This window comes from Oncorhynchus clarkii, chromosome 12 (genome assembly GCF_045791955.1).
Source record: "Oncorhynchus clarkii lewisi isolate Uvic-CL-2024 chromosome 12, UVic_Ocla_1.0, whole genome shotgun sequence".
NCBI lineage: Eukaryota > Metazoa > Chordata > Actinopteri > Salmoniformes > Salmonidae > Oncorhynchus > Oncorhynchus clarkii.
The window spans coordinates 55,720,205-55,740,730 of NC_092158.1; the positions used below are offsets into that span (position 1 = coordinate 55,720,205).

At 44.9% G+C, this 20,526-nt stretch overlaps 1 protein-coding gene across 17 annotated transcripts in view; it reads right to left on the reverse strand.

The window, feature by feature from the left end:
* The window catches only part of LOC139420827 (transcription factor COE1-A), a 147,636-nt gene extending 127,607 nt beyond the window's left edge, over positions 1-20,029 (reverse strand). For 3 of the 17 annotated variants that reach the window (XM_071171158.1, XM_071171157.1, XM_071171159.1), the window contains exons 1-6: positions 19,113-19,838; positions 18,222-18,378; positions 17,205-17,268; positions 15,787-15,842; positions 7,452-7,525; positions 4,060-4,128 (exon numbers count right to left, since the gene is read on the reverse strand). In XM_071171158.1, coding sequence (XP_071027259.1) covers positions 4,060-4,128; positions 7,452-7,525; positions 15,787-15,842; positions 17,205-17,268; positions 18,222-18,378; positions 19,113-19,246 — 554 coding nt within the window. In that variant the 5' untranslated portion in view covers positions 19,247-19,838. Of the gene's footprint in view, positions 1-4,059; positions 4,129-7,451; positions 7,526-15,786; positions 15,843-17,204; positions 17,269-18,221; positions 18,379-19,112 lie in introns of all 17 variants that reach the window. The other 14 variants (XM_071171160.1, XM_071171166.1, XM_071171152.1 and 11 more) reach the window with 13 other exon arrangements.
* Between the last annotated feature and the right edge of the window lie 497 nt (positions 20,030-20,526).

The following is a 20,526-nucleotide window of genomic DNA, read 5'->3' on the forward strand; positions in this document are numbered from 1 at the left end:
ACACACACACACACACACAATAAATGTGCTCTTTGAAACTGTTCCATCAAAGCCTCACTTTGGGACACAAGTGTTTATCCACATCTTAAGGCTTTCTCCAAGCAGAAAAACAAGTGAGGAGGGGTGTGTGGAGTGAGACGAGGCAGAAGACAATAGTGGGCTCTCTGTGGGGTGGAGTAGGAGGAGGAGAGTGGATGGAGGGAGGGAGGGGATGAGTGTGTGTGGGGAGGGGGGGCAGATGTGATCTGAAGCCCATCTGAAGGAGAGGAAAAGGGGGGAAAGTGAAGAGGTTGTCTATTCGATGTCAGTGGGCTTTTGTGTTCATGTCAATGAGGAGGATTAAGGTATTTGAAATCATCTGACTGAGACTCGGATAGGTCTCAGCACAGAGAGGGAGAGGAGCGTACGGCAGAGCAGGGAGACCACACACACACACACACGCGCGCACACACACACTAACAGGTAAACAACAACACGGTATGCACAAGGCAGCCATTACATTCACCGACACACTGTTTTCGTAGATAACCTCAATCAGGAAAACAACCGTAACCTGACTTCACACGCGGAAAAGAAGATCGCAAAAAGCAATACAAATAAAAAATGTTTTCCCACAGAAAACCCAATGCTTCATATTGTGTGTTTACAAAGTAGAGAGGGAATAAACCACAGTTAATATGAGATTTGTTCTTTTAACAACATAATAAGGCATCATTAGTGGGGTTTTTCCATTCTGGGGGATTTGCTGCAGTTATTCTGGTGTCTTATAAGAGTGATCTAATTAGTGAATCACTCTCCTCTCTCTCTCTCTCTCTTTCTCTCTCTCTCTTTCTCTCTCTCTCTCTCTCTCTCTCTCTCTCTCTCTCTCTCTCTCTCTCTCTCTCTCTCTCTCCCTGTCTCTCTCAGCCAGGAGAATTAGCTAACGCTAGCCCTGCTAATTAAAGCTCCACAATCGAATCTGCTCTCTGAAACAAGAGCACACTAATGAGGCCTTATTTATTGAATTAAACAACTTCAAGGAAAAATATAGAAGTTAGAGTTTTTTATGATGTATTCGGGGTGGGGGGGGATAATAAGTACTAATTGAGATGGTATCTATCAGCAAAGGCAAGCTGCTTGTTTGTGAACCCCCCCCCCCCCCCCCCCCCCCCCCCGAAGAGTGGGTAAAATAAAAACTGCCAGAATACATCAGACATAAATGAGGTTCTTTTTCATTTTTTTTTCTCCTTTTTTTCTGTTTTCACATGACCCATTTTCCGGTGCTGCAGGAGCGCGTGACAGGGAGGAGAATAATTGTGTATGATGGTATGATAACCTCACAACTAAGCCGTGGACTGTGCCTGCCTGGCTACCTGGAGAGGAGACAGTCACACCACAAGGGACCAGCCATAGCATCACAGGACACATGGTTATTTTTCAGTCGATTCACCTGGGTCCTCTTTGGACATCTTAATAGTCTATGAACATCAATACATTCCCTTTCCCCCACAAACCTCAGCAAATAATAGTATTTTACAGGCGCTGGGAGAGCAATATGAATTGTGCTGAGGCCAGTGCAGTTCTTTGTTTTGATGTATCTCCTGAAAGCGTAAGGCACTGAGCAGTCACAAACACAACAGCAGTGTTCTGGCAGTGAGAGAGGATGAGCTCAACAGAAGTTTCTGGGTTCATCTGGCCATTCTCATCTGAGCCCTGTTTGTTCATTGAAGTCTGAAGGTGTGTGACGGTAGAGAGGGGAGCAGGGGGGCCGGGTGGGGGTTTCAGCTGCCCCCCAAGAGTGCTGACCCTTTCTGGCCCAGCGAAGCGGAACGTTGGGCAGTGAGGGTAAGGAGGGGAGGGGGCAGAACACGTGTCCCAGGTATGGGGCCCGCTTCTCTCCTCTCCTGACACTGAGAGAGCTGCATGTGCCACAGCTGATGTGCATCTGTCTCCTTCCTCTAGCGCAGGTCAGTGAATACATTACCACAGCACACACACTACTGCCACCCCTCTTACAAGGGCAAGAAGTGTGTGTGTGTGTGTGTGTGTGTGTGTGTGTGTGTGTGTGTGTGTGTGTGTGTGTGTGTGTGTGTGTGTGTGTGTGTGTGTGTGTGTGTGTGTGTGTGTGTGTGTGTGCGTGCGTGTGCGCGTGTGCGTGTGTGTGTGTGTCGGCGTGTTGCTTGAGAGAAGCATTTGGCTCATGTGTTTGACCTGAAAAGACTTGGATTATGGAATATGAATATCTTGGAATACTGAAATCCACCAATATATGTAACTATTAATCATAGCCCATACTCTAGCGCAGAGCAATCAGTTTTTTTTTGAGGTGGGTTTTGGTTTCCTCCGATTATTCAAAAATGATCCCGTTTTTCGATTTCGGTTTCGATTATTTGGGTTGAATGCTGTAACACAGAATAAAACAGTTAATAAAAGTCCTGTGATGGTAGTGACTGCCCATTACTGCTTATCACCTATTAACCATCATTTATTCACATTACTTTAATAAAATATTTCAGTTGTGTATATTACATTTGTTGTTATTTGATGACTTTATTATTTCATTCCAAGTCAACATCTCACCTCTATAGAGCTGCTCTCTGCTCTCTCTTCAAAGTAAATAAGGCATACTTTTATGACTGCTGAATACCAACTATAAATCACTTAGATCATGTGTTTTCAGGTAGAGATACCTTGCGAAGCAACAGCTGCTCTCTACATCCCCTCGCGATGGCACATTCTTCTCTGCCTCTCCACACTAGCAGCAGGAACACGGACCGGACAAATAGATGTGCAACGGATTATGGTCATTGTAGTTCATTACTAAGATTCATGTGCCAAACTATGTCAAATATTGGTCTGTTGGAAAACTACAACCACCTACTACATCTCAAGGTTCAGGCTGGATATGATTTATCTCAAGAGAAACTGTGCACTGTGCACATTCAGCTCACAGAAGAAGAAAAAATGAAATGGAATTCAAATCATTGAACTGACGTTAGTCAATTAGTTGTTTCAAAAATGAAAAATAACCAACATTTTGGTTAATCACTCAGCACTACCATACACACACATACATAGTGTACATACATACCTCACCCCACACACATCCTCTGCTTCAGTAGGGTTTAGTCTTCACAAATGAGCCCCGAAGTCCATTTGACAAAAGCGACAAATCAGATCTGCCTCGTCGCACTGAACAATAACTCTGGTCTGAACCAACGCCGCTCTGTGTGGTTTAAATCAAAAGCTTCCTCCCGTGGTTATAAATTAGACATTAGCATCAGCTCATACAGCTGCTGAGATACAGGCGCTGTGGAGGTCCCACCAACAGAGCCGAGTTCACCAGGGCTATTGTGTTAGATAGACGTCTAACAAGTAAAACTCCAATACTCTGGGACTAACACCCCTACGAGCACGACTGGTAATATTACGACAAATGAATACAGTAAAGCTATATGGGAGGCTGAGGTCTAATGGCTCCTGTCTAGCTGAGAGAGACAAATGCACTGTGGAAGATAGAAGGCCCATGTTTGAGTGTCCTGGAGGAATGATGGGAGGCAGGGAGGGAGACAGGGAGGGAGACAGGGAGGGAGGGAGGCAGGGAGGGAGGGAGGGAGCTTGGGCTCCAAGCACTTTGGCAGCTATTGTTTCACAGTCCATTATCCATGTGGGTTTTATTAAGGGGAGCGGAGAGGAAAGGAGAGGACAGACTCCTCATTCTGCCTCCGCTCGTCTTCCCTCCCTGACTGCGGAGGAGCACTCATTGTACACACTGACCACTCCACGTACACTCTTGCACACACACTGTGGTACTCACTGTAAACTCTACAGATAGAACCATAAGGTACACTCTGACCAAACCATACCAGATACATAGATTGTACTGATTGTGTGCCCCGCTTTCCCTCATGGCATCAGCAGCCTCAAAGGGAGTAATACACAGACACATGCACACAGACATGCAGGCACACGCACGCACGCACGCACGCACGCACGCACACACACACACACACACACACACACACACGGACACGGACACAGTAGGAGTAGCAGAGCCAGTGGAGGACTGTGTTACGGTACCTGTCGATGATGACTGGGTCAGACGGGGTCTCGTTGCGGTTGCCACAGCTCTTCTTGTCACAGCAGCGGCTGAGGGGTACAGAGTGAGAGAAGGGGGGGTTAAAGAGAGAAAGAAAAACAGAGCCATGTTTCAGAGAGAGCTGCTTCAGCCAGGTCCAGGCTCAGACCTCCACAGGATAAAGGGGAAGGTACCAATTACCCAACAGTCTGGTCCTGTTCTGAGGCCTGAACTAAGCCCTGCCCAGCCCACCCAGCCCTTTGTCACCTGTAGAACAGACTGCCTCTGTGTGTCTGGGTACATTATTTATCTCTACATATGGCTTGATTACAGCAGCCCACAAAGACAAGTCATTCAGGGGCCAGCTTGGTTAGGGGATGACAGGTGTGCTAAGGGAGAGGAGTGAGGGCTGGAAGGGTGAGAGCACCCCTTGTATCACCTGAGGCAGGTAGCTGGTAATCACACCCCTCCCTCTCTCTCCCAGTCTCTCCCCCTTTCCCTTCACCCTCCTGGGTCAAACACTCTCTGTTCACTGCTAACCTGACACCTCCTCCCCTGCCTCACTCTGACAAAGGTGAGCATCATGGGGGGCTGGAGGGGGGCTGGGCTGGGCTGGGCTGGGTTCGAGGGAGTAGGGGTGCGGTGGTAGGGAGCTGGAGGGAGGGAGGCTGAGGGGAAAGTGGAGCAGCTTGGAGAGACCCCCAGCTCATGTTTCCAGTGCACAGATGGCAGTGGGGTGTAGAATGGGGCTGGGGACAGGCCTGTCACATAAAACCCAAGGCATTGTCTCCCTCCTACGGGGCTGCTCTCTGCACTGAGTCAACCTACACCCCCCCCCCCCATCCATCCCTCCTCTCTCTGTTACTTCATCCCCCTCTCTATTCCTTCCTCCCTCCCTCTTCTCTCTCAGCCTTCTGCCTCATCCATTTGGCAGGACTGATCGATCAGCTCCATTAATGATTCATATTGTGGCTCTCATGCCTCAGAGATATTGTAATGCAGGAGTGTAAAAGCAGCGCATCTGACTGAATCACATGTGGAGAGTGCAGTGCACAACAGAAAGACAGGCCAACTGTGTGCAGAACAGTCTCTGCAGAGAGCAGGAGTACATTGTGACTGTAAAAGCTGCGGGTACAGCTATATGTGAAAATGCATTGCTGGTGTAGTGAGAACAAATGAGAGTCAACCAAATGATTTCAGGAGGACGTCCCAGGTCTTTGAAACATCTCGTTCTTTCTTTCTTTGGCCTCTCTCATCTGCCTCCCCCTTGCTCTCATTTCTGTGCGACTCTCTGAAGTGGGTCACATTGGATCAGAATAGAGCGAGGCTTGGGGGGGGGGGGAGACTAGAGCACTGATTCGTGGCTTCCCTGCAATCCAATCATCAGGCAGCACCCATGGGAGACAGGATTCTTTTCTATTACCCTCCCCGCATATACACACTCACTGTCAACCACCACCCCTTCCTCCAACCAAAATTATGCTAATTAGTACATGCCTCCACCAGCTTTGTTGAGGGGATATTTTCTTTTCCTGTTAACTTCCATTCGTTCCCGCAGGACATCCAAAGGAAATCACATCTTTAATCTCAACGCTTCCTTCCTGCCGCAGCTTTTGAAGAAATGAAATCTAAATCGCCTCGTGTAATTAACAGGATGTAGTGATGTCTGTTCCTGTGAGGACAATGCTACCATACCAGACCCTCTAACCCTTGTTTATTTTTAATTTACTCCAAAACCATGACAAATTATTTCAGTTCACCGGCTCTTGCCTAAAACCAAAACATTAAATCCCAATTTGTTTAATTAGTGGATCTCATCATTTGGAAATTACTTTTTTGTTGGTCCACGTAAAATGTAATATGACCTTAAATGTGTTCCTCCTTTGTGGAAGCGTTGGAAAGCTCATTGTAGCCCGTTATTTGAGTTTGTAAAATGAAAGGACTAAGCACTTATGTCCCACGGTTGCAAGCTGGCTTGGCACCATATGGCTAATGGTGGTGCACGGCAATTAGCAGTACTGATTAATGGTGAGCAGACTCATTTTCTGCTTATAATTGAGACTGTGTTTGAACCCCCAGTGCAGAATCAGCACGTCTCCATCCCCGAGACTGGGGACTGGGGACTGGGGACTGGGGAGGGGTGCAGGGCGGGTGGGACTGGGGACTGGGGACTGGGGAGGGGTGCAGGGCAGGTGGGACTGGGGACTGGTGCAGGGCGGGTGGGACTGGGGACTGGGAAGGGGTGCAGGGCGGGTGGGACTGGCACCCCAAAAGTCACTGGTTCCATGGTTAGGTTCCTCACACTGGGCCTCTCAACTGATGTCTCGCACTCTCTCAGACCCTTATACAATGCCTTAACCAAACACTGCTTAGCAGGGCTATTCAACTCTTCCCCTACGAGGTCTGGAGCCTGCTGGTTTTCTGTTCTACCTAATAATTAATTGCACCCACCTGGTGTCTCAGGTCTAAATCAGTCCCTGATTAGAGGGGAAGAATGTAAAAAAATAAAAAAATAAAATAAAAAAAGTGGAACTGGCTTCGAGGTCCAGAGTTGAACTTGAGGGCCGTAGATGGGAAATGGCTATACTGTACAACTGTGGTGGCTGCATGGGAATGATGGGTCAAATTTAGGCTATAAACCCTGTGCTAAAAAGATCATTGTGTGATAATTGTCCATTTCTAATGCTACTGTTAATCACGACTTTATCTCAAATCAAAGAGTGAGTTACAGTTAAAGTGGTTCTGAAGAAAGGTCCGAAAATAACTTAATTCATGTTCTAAATACGAGTACGAAAGAGGAGTATGCATCTTTGTGTGTGTGTGTGTGTGTGTGTGTGTGTGTGTGTGTGACTATGTGTGCGTATAAGTACATAAGTCCTTGCATATATTTCATAGTCACAATGCAAGGGAAGGCCCATTTGTTAGCAGCTGAACAACAGGAGAATTCAAATTGAGTAATGAGTTTCTGCATGTCCTAATTAAGCAGGCATCAGAGAGGTATTTTTAGGGGGAGAGAGAACTGTTCAAATGCCTCTAAAAATAGGAAGGAGTCTATCCTCACAGCCCAGTTCCAAGCAAATTCATCTTTTGATTTTAATTAAAGGTACAACATTTGATCGCAAAACTCATCTTCCTCTACTTTCCCTGTTTCTTCGTTCCCCTTCTTCTGCTGGGAGGTATAGGGGTGACCTGCTTAGCTACAGTAAGGTTGAGCCTCTACGAGAACTGCCATAGACAACGCATGGTGAGGCCTTGCCATCACTGTAACATACTGTACGTATATGGTTGAGTAGTGCAGTGCAGTGTAGTGTAGTGTGGCGTAGTGTAGCCTAGCGTAGCGCAGTGTAGCATCAGACTGGGGGAGAAGCAGAGTTCCAGAGCTTGCTCTTCTTACCTGCACATGATCTCGTGTGTCAGTAACACTCGGCACATCTCTGGGTTCTTGTCTTGACCTTCATAAATAATGGCCTGCGAGGGGGAAAATGATCAAAAATATTATATTAGAAACAGGTTGAAGATTTGTTTTTGTAGCGAGGTTAGATTATGGTCCTCACAGAGGCATGTTAGTGGAGCAGGTCAACTATATCTGCCCTGGAGAGAGAGAGAGTTCCTACTGTGGCCTGGCTCACATCTGGTCACGTCTCTCTCCACACACTGCACAGCAGTCTCTATGGAAACATTAACGGACATATTGGAATGGAGCATTTTTCCAATGTCACTTTCTGCATGCTAAGAAAAGGAAATGACGGGAAGCCAGCCAGATAAACAGACAGTATGGGGGACTTAACTCATGGAACTTTTATCTGTTCTGTTCTGTTTCTGGTCCAAACACGACACATCAGCATGTTGACTGATTCTGGTGTTTCCTTGTGTGACAACATATCACCACATTTTGTAATAACCAAGTAAATATTCTCTGGAAAGGCCAGGCCGGGGCATTTTACAGCTTGCTGATGGAAATATTACTTCCTGTCGCTCTTTAACATGGGTTGTGTCCCAAAATGCGCCCTATTCCCTATATAGGGGACTGTTTTAGGCCAGGGTCCATAGGACACAAATGTGGCCTTTAGATTTGGATTCAACACAGCACACTGAAGGACATTATCCTTAAAGTAACTGTCCGTTAAAAATCTCACTATTCTGTTAACTCGTACCCAAATAATGTTGTTGACTCACCCTATACTACATTATTATTTTTTAAGCCCCCCCCCTTGCTATTTCCTGAGCTGGTTAAAATCAGCGGGCTAGTCGCATTAATATTTTTAATGACCGGTATACGCCCACACCATTCTATTGTTGGGTTACGCCCACACCATTCTATTGTTGGGTTACGCCCACACCATTCTATTGTTGGGTTACGCCCACACCATTCTATTGTTGGGTTACGCCCACACCATTCTATTGTTGGGTTACGCCCACACCATTCTAATGTTGGGTTACGCCCACACCATTCTATTGTTGGGTTACGCCCACACCATTCTATTGTTGGGTTACGCCCACACCATTCTATTGTTGGGTTACGCCCACACCATTCTATTGTTGGGTTACGCCCACACCATTCTATTGTTGGGTTCGGCCCACACCATTCTATTGTTGGGTTACGCCCACACCATTCTATTGTTGGGTTATGCCCACACCATTCTATTGTTGGGTTACGCCCACACCATTCTATTGTTGGGTTACGCCCACACCATTCTATTGTTGGGTTACGCCCACACCATTCTATTGTTGGGTTACGCCCACACCATTCTATTGTTGGGTTACGCCCACACCATTCTATTGTTGGGTTACGCCCACACCATTCTATTGTTGGGTTACGCCCACACCATTCTATTGTTGGGTTACGCCCACACCATTCTATTGTTGGGTTATGCCCACACCATTCTATTGTTGGGTTACGCCCACACCATTCTATTGTTGGGTTACGCCCACACCATTCTATTGTTGGGTTACGCCCACACCATTCTATTGTTGGGTTACGCCCACACCATTCTATTGTTGGGTTACGCCCACACCATTCTATTGTTGGGTTACGCCCACACCATTCTATTGTTGGGTTACGCCCACACCATTCTATTGTTGGGTTACGCCCACACCATTCTATTGTTGGGTTACGCCCACACCATTCTATTGTTGGGTTACGCCCACACCATTCTATTGTTGGGTTACGCCCACACCATTCTATTGTTGGGTTACGCCCACACCATTCTATTGTTGGGTTACGCCCACACCATTCTATTGTTGGGTTACGCCCACACCATTCTATTGTTGGGTTACGCCCACACCATTCTATTGTTGGGTTACGCCCACACCATTCTATTGTTGGGTTACGCCCACACCATTCTATTGTTGGGTTACGCCCACACCATTCTATTGTTGGGTTACGCCCACACCATTCTATTGTTGGGTTACGCCCACACCATTCTATTGTTGGGTTACGCCCACACCATTCTATTGTTGGGTTACGCCCACACCATTCTATTGTTGGGTTACGCCCACACCATTCTATTGTTGGGTTACGCCCACACCATTCTATTGTTGGGTTACGCCCACACCATTCTATTGTTGGGTTACGCCCACACCATTCTATTGTTGGGTTACGCCCACACCATTCTATTGTTGGGTTACGCCCACACCATTCTATTGTTGGGTTACGCCCACACCATTCTATTGTTGGGTTACGCCCACACCATTCTATTGTTGGGTTACGCCCACACCATTCTATTGTTGGGTTACGCCCACACCATTCTATTGTTGGGTTACGCCCACACCATTCTATTGTTGGGTTACGCCCACACCATTCTATTGTTGGGTTACGCCCACACCATTCTATTGTTGGGTTACGCCCACACCAGTCCAATACAAAAAAAGCTACTTTCTAACATATACCTCAGAACAATTTTTTGGGGAGAATGACTTTGGGTCCTCTTTCATAGATATCTAGAAACATCGGACAGTTACTTCAATCTATGGGGCTGCAGTCCCTGAGCTGACAAGGTAAAAAGCTGTCGTTCCAGTCATCCCACTGCTCCTAGGCCGTCATTGTAAATAAGAATTTGTTCTTCACTGACTTGCCTGGATAAATAAAAGGTAAAAAAATATATATGGTACTACCCATATGCTTCATACAGTCCACAAACTTAAAGGACTACAATTTTATTGTTAGAATGCATAATCTCCTTTCACCACCCAAAAGCCATCACACCCTTAGCCCCCCTCCACACCACCACTACCAACACCCTCTTCCTCCCTCCCGTTTGGCATGGAATTTAAAAGAGCAGATTCCACTTGAGAAACACACAAACACACAGTGCGGCCCTAAGAGCTTAATGTAGTATTTACTGCCTCTGGCCAGGGGATGTTTAATGAATAGCAGCGTGTGTCGTGGGAAATCTGCAGGACATGTCCAATATTTCTGTCCGGGAGGGAGGGAGGGAGGGAGGGAGGGAGGGAGGGAGGGAGGGAGGGAGGGAGGGAGGGAAGAGGCTGTCCAGGGCCCTAGCTACCCACAGAACTACAGAGCGGGACATTACGTGAATTGAGCCGAGAGGAGAGCATATTTCATAGGAGGGTAACAGTGAGAGTGGCTGTTGACTGTTGAGGGGCTATGAGCCCTGCTGAGAAGCACAGGTTGACCCAGTCACTGTCACTGCAAGAGGCCTGCTGCATGTACTATACCCAGGGAAGGGCCTACGACCTCTCACCTCTCACCCCAAGCACAGAACGCACACACAAAACCTTTGTGCTCACACTGTGACCCTTTAAAACCAAATACACATGGATGCATAAGACGTCATTTTGAACATGCTACACAGAATCCTGGCAATGTTTTTATGGAAAGTTTGCTGGAGATTCTTGGTGCTTTATGAGTGCAGTGGGAATCGGGAATGTTGTGTTATTTTCCTGAACATTGTTGCCTCCCCACCCTTCTCTTCTCTCATTCTCTCAGGGCTTAGATATTCATGACTCATCGCGCAGAGCACGGAACAGATACTGAAAGCGCCGGCTGGGTGTCTCTCTACTGGCTTTGCTTCCCCTGCTCTCTGTAGTTGACAGTGAAGAGGATGGTAGCTGCTCACGTATTTCTGTGACTGTCTGTCTTGTAGGTGTGTAACGGTTCTCATTCTACCTACTCTAGCGCGTAAAGCTCCATGCGCACGGCGGTGACGGTGGCGTCGGGGCGGTTAGAAGGAGACAGGGGAACGGGGTTGGGAGGGGAGGTGTGGGTGTGGGCGAGCAGTTGGGATGCCAGACTGGAGAGTGGCACACCATCTGGCCCAGCCTCCACCCCTTCCAAAATGGCTCAGCTTTTTTTTTTCACCTTCCCATTACCCAACAACATGTCCCAGCACCGGCAAAACTCTCGTTTATGGCAAAACAGTCGCAGCATGGAATCGGCACGGCAGACACACGACACTCCCATCAGCAGCCTTGCGTGCAGGCAACAAAACATGTTGGGATTGTTTTAAGGAGTCAACCAAATCCATATTTGTGATCTTGAGCTCATTTTAGATATGGTGTTAAAATGATCCGTTCCCTCGTAACCGCGACTGAAAAACGAGACCGCTTCCACACAGCTACTCGGCAGTCAGGATGACTATGAAAGTGACTTGTTCCTTTGGTTTCACTTTGAGAGAATAAGGGCCAAGGTCTTCTAAAACAGCACTGCATGCATCAATGTCTCCAGGCTCGGAGTCCACTGCTCCCAACTTCCAGGTTATATCTATCTTTACTGAGCACAACTAGGCCTTGTGCAATGTCCTGTCCTCTAGTAGAATAACATTACCTATATCATGACAGATGAAGTCGTTGAAATGTATGGTGATGAAATAATGTCTATGTTCTTCTGCAAAAAAAAAAAATGAAGATTGAAGATCCCAAGTCCTTTGTCAGGGGTGAAACCAAGAGCTGGTCAAAACCAGAACATTTGCATGAAACCCTCTCCCTCTGCGAGTTTTGTTTTTCACCGTGTTCAGTAAATATGTCTAAACGCAAAATGATTAGTGCTGAAAAACATGGCTGCAAAAAACAGGAAGTACACAGAGCAGCAGCGGCGGTGGAGAGGATGCAAACTCATTAGCAGGAAATATAAATAACTCAGAGGTATTTTTCGGCTCATCTTTCAGTCAGGTTTTAAAAACAGGAGTTGCTCAGTGAGAGACGGTGTCCAGGTTGACCAGCCCCATTACAATCCCGACCTTCAGACCTGTGCCTCTGGTCCCCCCCCCCCCCCCCCCCCCCCCCCCCCCGCGCTTGTCACTACTACCACAATCTAATCCTGAACTAGGCTGAATATCCAAAGCTATCGGACAGCCTCCCAACAGCAGGAAATGTCTCATAGAAGAGATGAATAGCCCTTTTGGTCTGGTTTATTGTTAGTATCATTAAAGTGTTCGGTGTCTAAATATTTTACACAGCTTCTGATATACATCCACAATTCTAATAAGGACTAAATCTGGCTGCAAAAAAAGGAGAACAACTGCCGTTTGTGTCATTGGATTTTCACAAATGAAGTAGGCCTACCCATGACATTTTTACTGTAGGTGTGGTTCAACCGTGTCTTTCTATCTTTGAAGTCAACAGTCCATAGAAACAAAATATGCTCCCTCCACCGCCACCATCTTTGTAACACACATGACATTCAGACGCACCCTGTGCTAAGAACAAAGTGATGTACTGGGTGCATTAAAAAGGCATGTAGCGTTCATGTGCCTTTTAATACATATTTCATCTCGCGCCGTACACTTTTCATTTTTCATTTGCTGTTTTCCTCATTGGCTTTGATGTGACGGCTGAAATCGAAGGCGTGTAAACAAGTTGCTATAAATATGTGGAAACACACTTCCCACTCTGTTAGCGTCATCTGTTAGCGTGCCACCAGGAGCATGGCAGCCTTTCTTCCCGGGCCGCTGCCACAGATACTTTTAAAGAGGTGCCACGATCAGCCTGCCTGTCTCCTTCTTTGTTCCCATCTCAAACTAGCAACTCCTCCACCCCACCCCCGGCTCAGCTGTTCTGGCGCCAAAACTCAGGATAAGGGAGAGAGAGAGAGAGAGAGAGAGAGAGAGAGAGAGAGAGAGAGAAGGAGAGTGAGAGAGAGAGAGAGGAGGGAGTGAGAGATGGAGTTGGGGGGAGAGAAGGAGAGGCCCTCCTGCCTGGGCGCTGTCTTAATCAGATCTGTCAGAGGTGGAGGCGGTGATCACAGATACAGCTGTCTGACTGACACCCCGGGGCTTCTACCTCTCCCTCTATCTATCTACAGTATCTCCCTCTCTCTCCCTCTACCTCCTTCTCACCCTTTTACCCTACCTCACATATTTTCTCTGTTAATTATGTGTGATAGTAGTGCTGATTTTTATAGTTGTTTAAAACATGTTAACATGCTATGTTAATAACAGCAATTTGGGGGGGTTGAGATGAAAATGAATGTACTAACTAAATGTGATTTCAATATGCATGGTAGTTGTCAATACAGTTGTTCACAAACCTTAAAATACTTCTCCATTTTCTCTGTTAGATTGTCTCTAGTAGGACATAAAGCCACAGTGACACATTAGCGGTTGTTACATCAGAGCCGCAGCGCAGTGCAGCAGTGGTGGTCACAGTAACAACAGCACAGCGACTCTTAAACACTGTGGTTAGGTTTATAGGATTAGTGTGATTACCCTTTATTTCCATGGGGGCTAGAACAGCGGCATGCAGGCAGCACTGTGATCAGACACTGGGATTCACAGCTGTGACAGACAGACAGACAGACAGACAGACAGACAGACAGACAGACAGACAGGCAGACAGACAGGCAGACAGGCAGACAGGCAGGCAGACAGACAGACAGACAGACAGACAGACAGACAGACAGACAGACAGACAGACAGACTCACTGAAGAGAAAGTGCATGGGGCTATGGAGCTGATCATGGTGACCTTATCCCTTATCCTACCCAAACGCAACAATGTTTTGGCTGGACCACCTGTTAGTTAGTGTTCCTTTCCCACCGCCCCCGTGTCATCATCACACTGGCTACAGCAGTCTCTCTGTTAAACCTTATTATTTGAGCTACACGTTTATTCCTGAGCAGATGACACAGCCAGGAAAAACTCCTGGCCCTGATATAGGCTACAACTACAGCACAGAGTTTTTCCTGGTCAGAAAAACCCCCCAGCGTCTAACCCTGCTTATTATCCAGCCTCCGTACTACAGTATATCGGCTCCACCTCTGGTAGCGACTACAGTAGCTGTGAGGCCCTAGCGACGGCTCTGAGACCTGTGCTCGGGCTCTGCTCACATTCCTGACAGAAAACTCGAGAGACGCCCCAGAGCTAAAACAAACCTGATCCTTAAGTCATCTGACTCATCTCGAGGCATCAAAAGACACATGTGCGCCATGAAATGGGCCTCACCACACTAGTCATACATCTAACAATCCCTGACTAACACAGAGATATGACATAGAAATTAGAGAAGCTGCTACGCTGATAATACGAGAACAAAATAATCAGATTCCTACATCAAATAGTTTTGGTCTTCCATCAGCAGCAGCTCAACCTATTTATGTGAGTCTATTCCTCAAACTCTCCATTCGTCTCCTCGACAGAGGTAAACAAAAGTGTGTCCACAAAATGTGTTAGTCCTCTCAACCAACCAACCTTCAGCCCCCCCCCCCCCCCCCCCACGAGAGCAGGTCAAACAGTTTATTAAGAAACAACAAAACTGTCAGACTGACACTGTCAGAGTACTACTGGGGTTGAATGCCATTTGATAATTACCATGGCGCCCATGCAGAGTGTGACACCATCAGAGCCCACCCACTGGGCACAGACGTCAATTCAACGTCTATTCCACATTGGTTCAATGTCATTTCATTGAAATGACGTGGAAACAACGTTGATTCAAGCAGTGTGTGGCAATTGGGCACTGGCACGTTAGTGAGCATTAAAAGAGTGTAACATGGGTCTGTTTCTCCTCTCAGCGGCCCGCCATTACCCTGAGCCTGCTAACGAGCACACTAGCCAATCACCAAACATGTCACACTAGCCAATCACCAAACATGTCACACTAGCCAATCACCAAACATGTCACTATCCGTAAGGGTACAATCCAGGAGAGAAAACAGAAACGGTACAAACCCTTCTGGCTGAAGGTCTACCTGTAGATAATATCTCTGAACATTATGGTGATTCAGTGTATGAAATTGTAACTTCCTTGGGGGTGTCAGGATACAAAAAACGTACCAAAAAAAATGTCATTCAAAATAATAGTTCCCCTTTCCAAATAATAAACTCCTGCACTTGGATGTCAATTAAATGACTCTACGTTGTTATAAACTAAACATCTGAATAATAACCCAGGTAATAACCCAGGTAACCCCCCCCCCCCCCCCCCCCCCCCCCCATCCCCAACCAAATCATCAGAGTGAGTATTACAGTGAGAGCAGAGCGGCTCAGAAAAGATACTTCAATGGGTCCCCGCCTCATTGTCAGGGGCGTAATACAAGGAGACACTCTGGGCTGTCAGTGTTACCAAGTGAGTGGGGACCTGTCCAAATGTGACACAGGCCCGAGGGCTGCGGGTACACACAGTCTTCCATGGGCTGCTGCCTTCTGCCTCCTGCACCAGGTCCGCGTAGAGAAACGCACTGTTTACCTTCCTTTCACTTCCTAAACGCTTGTTTTATTGTTCTGTATTACGTCTTCATTTTTAGGCAGAGGGATAAGGAATTGGAACCGTACCTGTTTAGTCATGGAGTCGATGAGTCGCACATAAAAGTCCTGCTCTGTCCTGATACCTGACAGAGGGAGAGGGGGAGAGGACAAAAGACATGAGTGGAAATGGTTTTAATAGAATTAGGTACCTTGGCCTGAGACACACACAAACACTACAGAGATGCTGACAATGACTATTGTAAGTGGCAAATTATGCATTGAAGCAACATAAAAAAAACTTGACCTTATTGAAAATGTTACGGTTACTCTTTATGCTAACTACATTTATTGTGTAATGTTTGGTACTTACAATCTGTGTTCTTAATCTAAGCAATTAACTTTTGTCCCCAAAGGTGGATCAAAACAAAATAAATGACAGAACTTCAGTCTTCAAACTTTTCGCAAATATATTTTAGTCACAATTTAGTTTCAATAGTGGCAAATAAAATGTGTTTCCCATGGCAATTATCAATGTTAGTGAATATAGTTATTGTCTTTATACAATATTAGCAAAATTGTATTGGCACAATTGTTTTGATGGATTATGCAATAGTTGTTCCCAAACAAAAAACATTTGGCAAATAAAAATACAAAAATTACTCAAATATGCATATAGCCTATTTCCAAGCCAAGAGACAACTGAATAAGCATAAATAATGTCACAATATATTATATATTGTGCAATGGGTTATAGCCTATTCATCAATGAATCTAAAAGATTCAAGGTTTTGCTCGACAAACTGTTAAACCTCGCAATGTGAAGGCAACGATGAGAACGCGACCATTTCAAACTGATCAAGTAAACAAGCATAGCACATAACACCAATAACACATTGCATACATAGAAACACAATGGCTAGACGGGAACCTAAAAACGGTCCGTGTTTTTACAGTGAGACGAATAGCTGCTAACGGGGGGCCAAAATATAAACTAACCAAGCAGGGCCATTATGGACAACGTATTCTATGGCCTACAATACATGCTCGCAGGTATAAGAAATAACAAGCGCAAGACTGCTTATATCCGGAAATATTTAACTATGATAACTGTTAAGAAAAGACAATTCAGGACATGAAATTCAGAAAGGCATAGAGTTTAATTAGGCTACTCCTTCACCGGGCTAGTATTAGTATAGCAAATGTTTACTTTCTGTAACTGACAGTATAGGATACCTATTTCTTCAGGAGCAGTCAATATAGTAATGATTAAAAAATATAGATACAAAATTAAACTTTTGATTAGCCTGATAAAATGCATGACGTGATCTCAAATAAACGCAAATATGACCTCAGTGGAAAGGCGACACTAAATTGCACCTGGTGTTGTTGTTTCTGTAGAATTCCATGCAAATCGTGTTTGTGGTAGCCTATGTGTCCGCTTCCTGCGACTCAGAACATAAGCATTACATTGCCTATGGGAGTGTTGAGCAATGTTTTACACTTACCATTACTGTAGAGAAGTTGCAGTCTGTAGTGTATACCATTGTTGGTCTTTTCTCCAGTGGATTCCTGTAAATGAACAGATTTAAAGTGATTGAACTCACTTGATTCAGATCCGATAAGATGGACATTGGTGCGCTTCTGTTGAAATTAGACTGCGATATCAGAAATAGGCTAGTACATTGAATATGACTCGGTAAAATGTTGCATTGGCAAAATGTAGCATAATTATTCTACACATACATTTTTAATGCTTCAACAATTACTTAATTGAACGGTATATAGAAACGAACGGTGTATAGAAATTAGCCTCTGTTTTCATGGCTGAAAGGGAGCAAAATCTAATAAAGATATTGAAGTAATTACTTAATGTAGGCCTAGTGCTACTAGAGAAATACATGGTGGGTTTATTGGAAATTACATGGATAATTTGTCGAACAAGCGGTTTTATTTATTTGAGCTTTATTATTATTTACTGAAATATACAAAATCCACCATGTATGCCCCCCCCCCCAAAAAAAAAAAACATTAAGCAGTAGTACTTAATACTGAAATGTTGTAAGGAGAAAAACACATTGAGTTTAATTTCATTAAATAGGCTACTTTATATTATTTTAAACAAGTAAACCTCTAGATAAAACAGAAATTATAGGCTATAACTTATCAACTTCAAAATACAAATATTATTCTCAAAATATATTAGTATTATTATTATTAGTAGTATTAATATTATCGTAGCTAGTATTATTAGGTATGTTATTATTATTTGGATACCATTTTATTCAGCTACTATTTGCCTATTATAGCCTACAATTATATTAACACTGGAAAGGTTTATAAAGCTTCGCAAAATAAATACACAGGTTTATGGTTAGGTTGAATGGGGTTGTAATTTTAAATTAGAATAATCTGAAACATTCTACGTGGTAGACTAATTATAGGCCTATAATATTGTCAAAATGTGGATGTGGGACAATTCAGTGTGTTCGAGAAGCTGCTAAAATATTTAAAATATCACTCACCTTTTCCTTCTCGACAAAACCGAGGAAAGACGTCCTTTCGATTTCCACTGGTTGTCCTTGTCTGTCATATAGAGCCAAAACGAAGTGAAAGAAATTGGATTTCCGAAGATTTGACGGCGGTTGCTTCTCAAAGTGAGCCCGGGCAAGACCCACTCCACTGTGGATAGACATGCAAGGGGTAGTCATGTTAGGGAATCAGCCGACTTAAACGTATGGAAATAATAGTTGCCCTTTAAGAGTCAAACTTCTTAGCCTTAGAATTAAACGTGTGTATTGCTCGTTTACACACACAAGTCCTTTTCATAATCTGCGAAGCGAACCTTTTGATATTCTATTATATATTGTTCTACCGGGCTCATTTTAAACAAATAGCCTAATTTGGAAAAATTAATGTAGCCTATAGAAGTGGCCTTATCTTATGTGTAGTTGATATGCCTAGGCTTTTTACCTTCTAGCAATTAATTGATAGCCTACTCGAGAACAATACACATGTTTCTATGCATGGCCAATTTATTTACCATGTTTTTATTATCATAATATCATCGTTAGCCTATTATATTCTAAATATGATGTCTCTTAATTGAACTGTTCTGTAACTAAACTAAGCCATTACGGATTGTTGTAGACTATGTCCAATTAACAGTAGAGTATAGAAGTCATCCATTATGCTAAACTCTCAATTCTACGTCCATGGTGAGGGGATCGATTCTGCGGGGGAAGAAAACTTCAACATTTCTTCGATCACAAAGCGTGTAAGCTAAACTGCAAATGTAGAGACAAAAAAATAGGTCCCTTGAAAATATAGCTTTCCAAAACAGTGTGGACCATGGACTATCCGTGCGCTGGTAGAGTCCTCGCACCGGGAGGAAGATGCTGTCTCCGGCTTCTTACCTTTGAGCGGCGGTGTTCGCATCCAACACCCCGGCTCCCTGCATCCATGTCCGAACTGCGTTCATACCGGATCCGATGGGTTCCTCTTTCAAACTACTCCCACTCCTCTGGATGCTCTCCTGAATCCCAAACATGAAAAAATCGCGCTCCCTCTCTCCGTTTGAGTGTCCCAAAATGTGTTTTCTCTAATCACAGGTAACAGAGGGTAACAACGTGGGCGCGAGCTAGTACTGGGTCCGCGTTGATGCCAGTGACAGTCTGTCTGTTTACTTCAAACCAAGCGAAAAAGACGAAAAGAGTCCAAAGACGACTTATCGAAATCCAGGTGTGTCAGAGACGAAAAGCACTTCAAACAGTGATAAGAAGACAAACGAGCGAAACGCAAGACAGTGCAAATTAACAGAATCTCACTTGAGGTTTTGACGATATCCCCCCCGTTTTAAAGAGACTTGCTCTGTGTGCTCTGGTATCAACTAGAGAATGGGATCAACTAGAGCTTTCAGATTGTGCTAGATCAAATGGCATCAACCCCTGACAAGTTTTTTTTCTTCCCTTTCTCTCTCTTTGTTTTCCTTTTGCAGAGATATTCCCTGTCAAATGGAAATGAATAAGAAATTGGAAATCAAGAAGAGGAGGACCCTTGTGGCTGCCGATCCCGTGTTGTTCCTCTTGTTAAAATGGGAGTGATTTGTGTCCCTTCCCAAAGGAATCCTATTTGACTATCTCTGAGAACTAAACACAAGCACACCAACCCCAGAGGGAAGAGGGAGTGACTGTTAGAGGCGGGCCGCCCCAAACAAAGACGAGCCCAGTGTCAGATCCGCCCAACCACAGCTCCTATCGTCTCATTAAAGGCCGCCCCTTCCCTTACCTCCACGGCACCTTACCGTCGCACTCTCACAGCTAAGAGAGTACCCAAAAGGAGCTTTCGGAGACAGTTGGCTAAAGATGACTCCATGCTGAAAATTTGGTCACATGAAGTGAAGCGTATAGCGAGAAAATTCAAATTCGTTCCGATATGTATTGAGAACGTGTCTGACTGTGTAGCTACCAGTGGGACATTTCTACGCGGGTCTTGATACGTTTCTTATTATGGGAAAATACTACAATAAGTTTTTTCTACTTTGTTCAATATAGAATTATCGGACTTTTGGTGCCCTGGGTATCATGCGCTATTTTACGCATAGAGGCTCTCACTGTGACCACAGTGGAGAGTGGAGTTGAGACGCGTGTGAGCACACCGGAATCTTTGTCTCGATTAAACTATTAATGTCGGCTAGTGAAAAGTATTACACGTTAGATGTCAACCCCAGCGCCAATCTTAAAACATGTAACCTAGCCTCCTAACACTAACACAATTATAAGAGTTTGCAAACATGACATGAGTCCATATTTTTATGCATGCATACACACT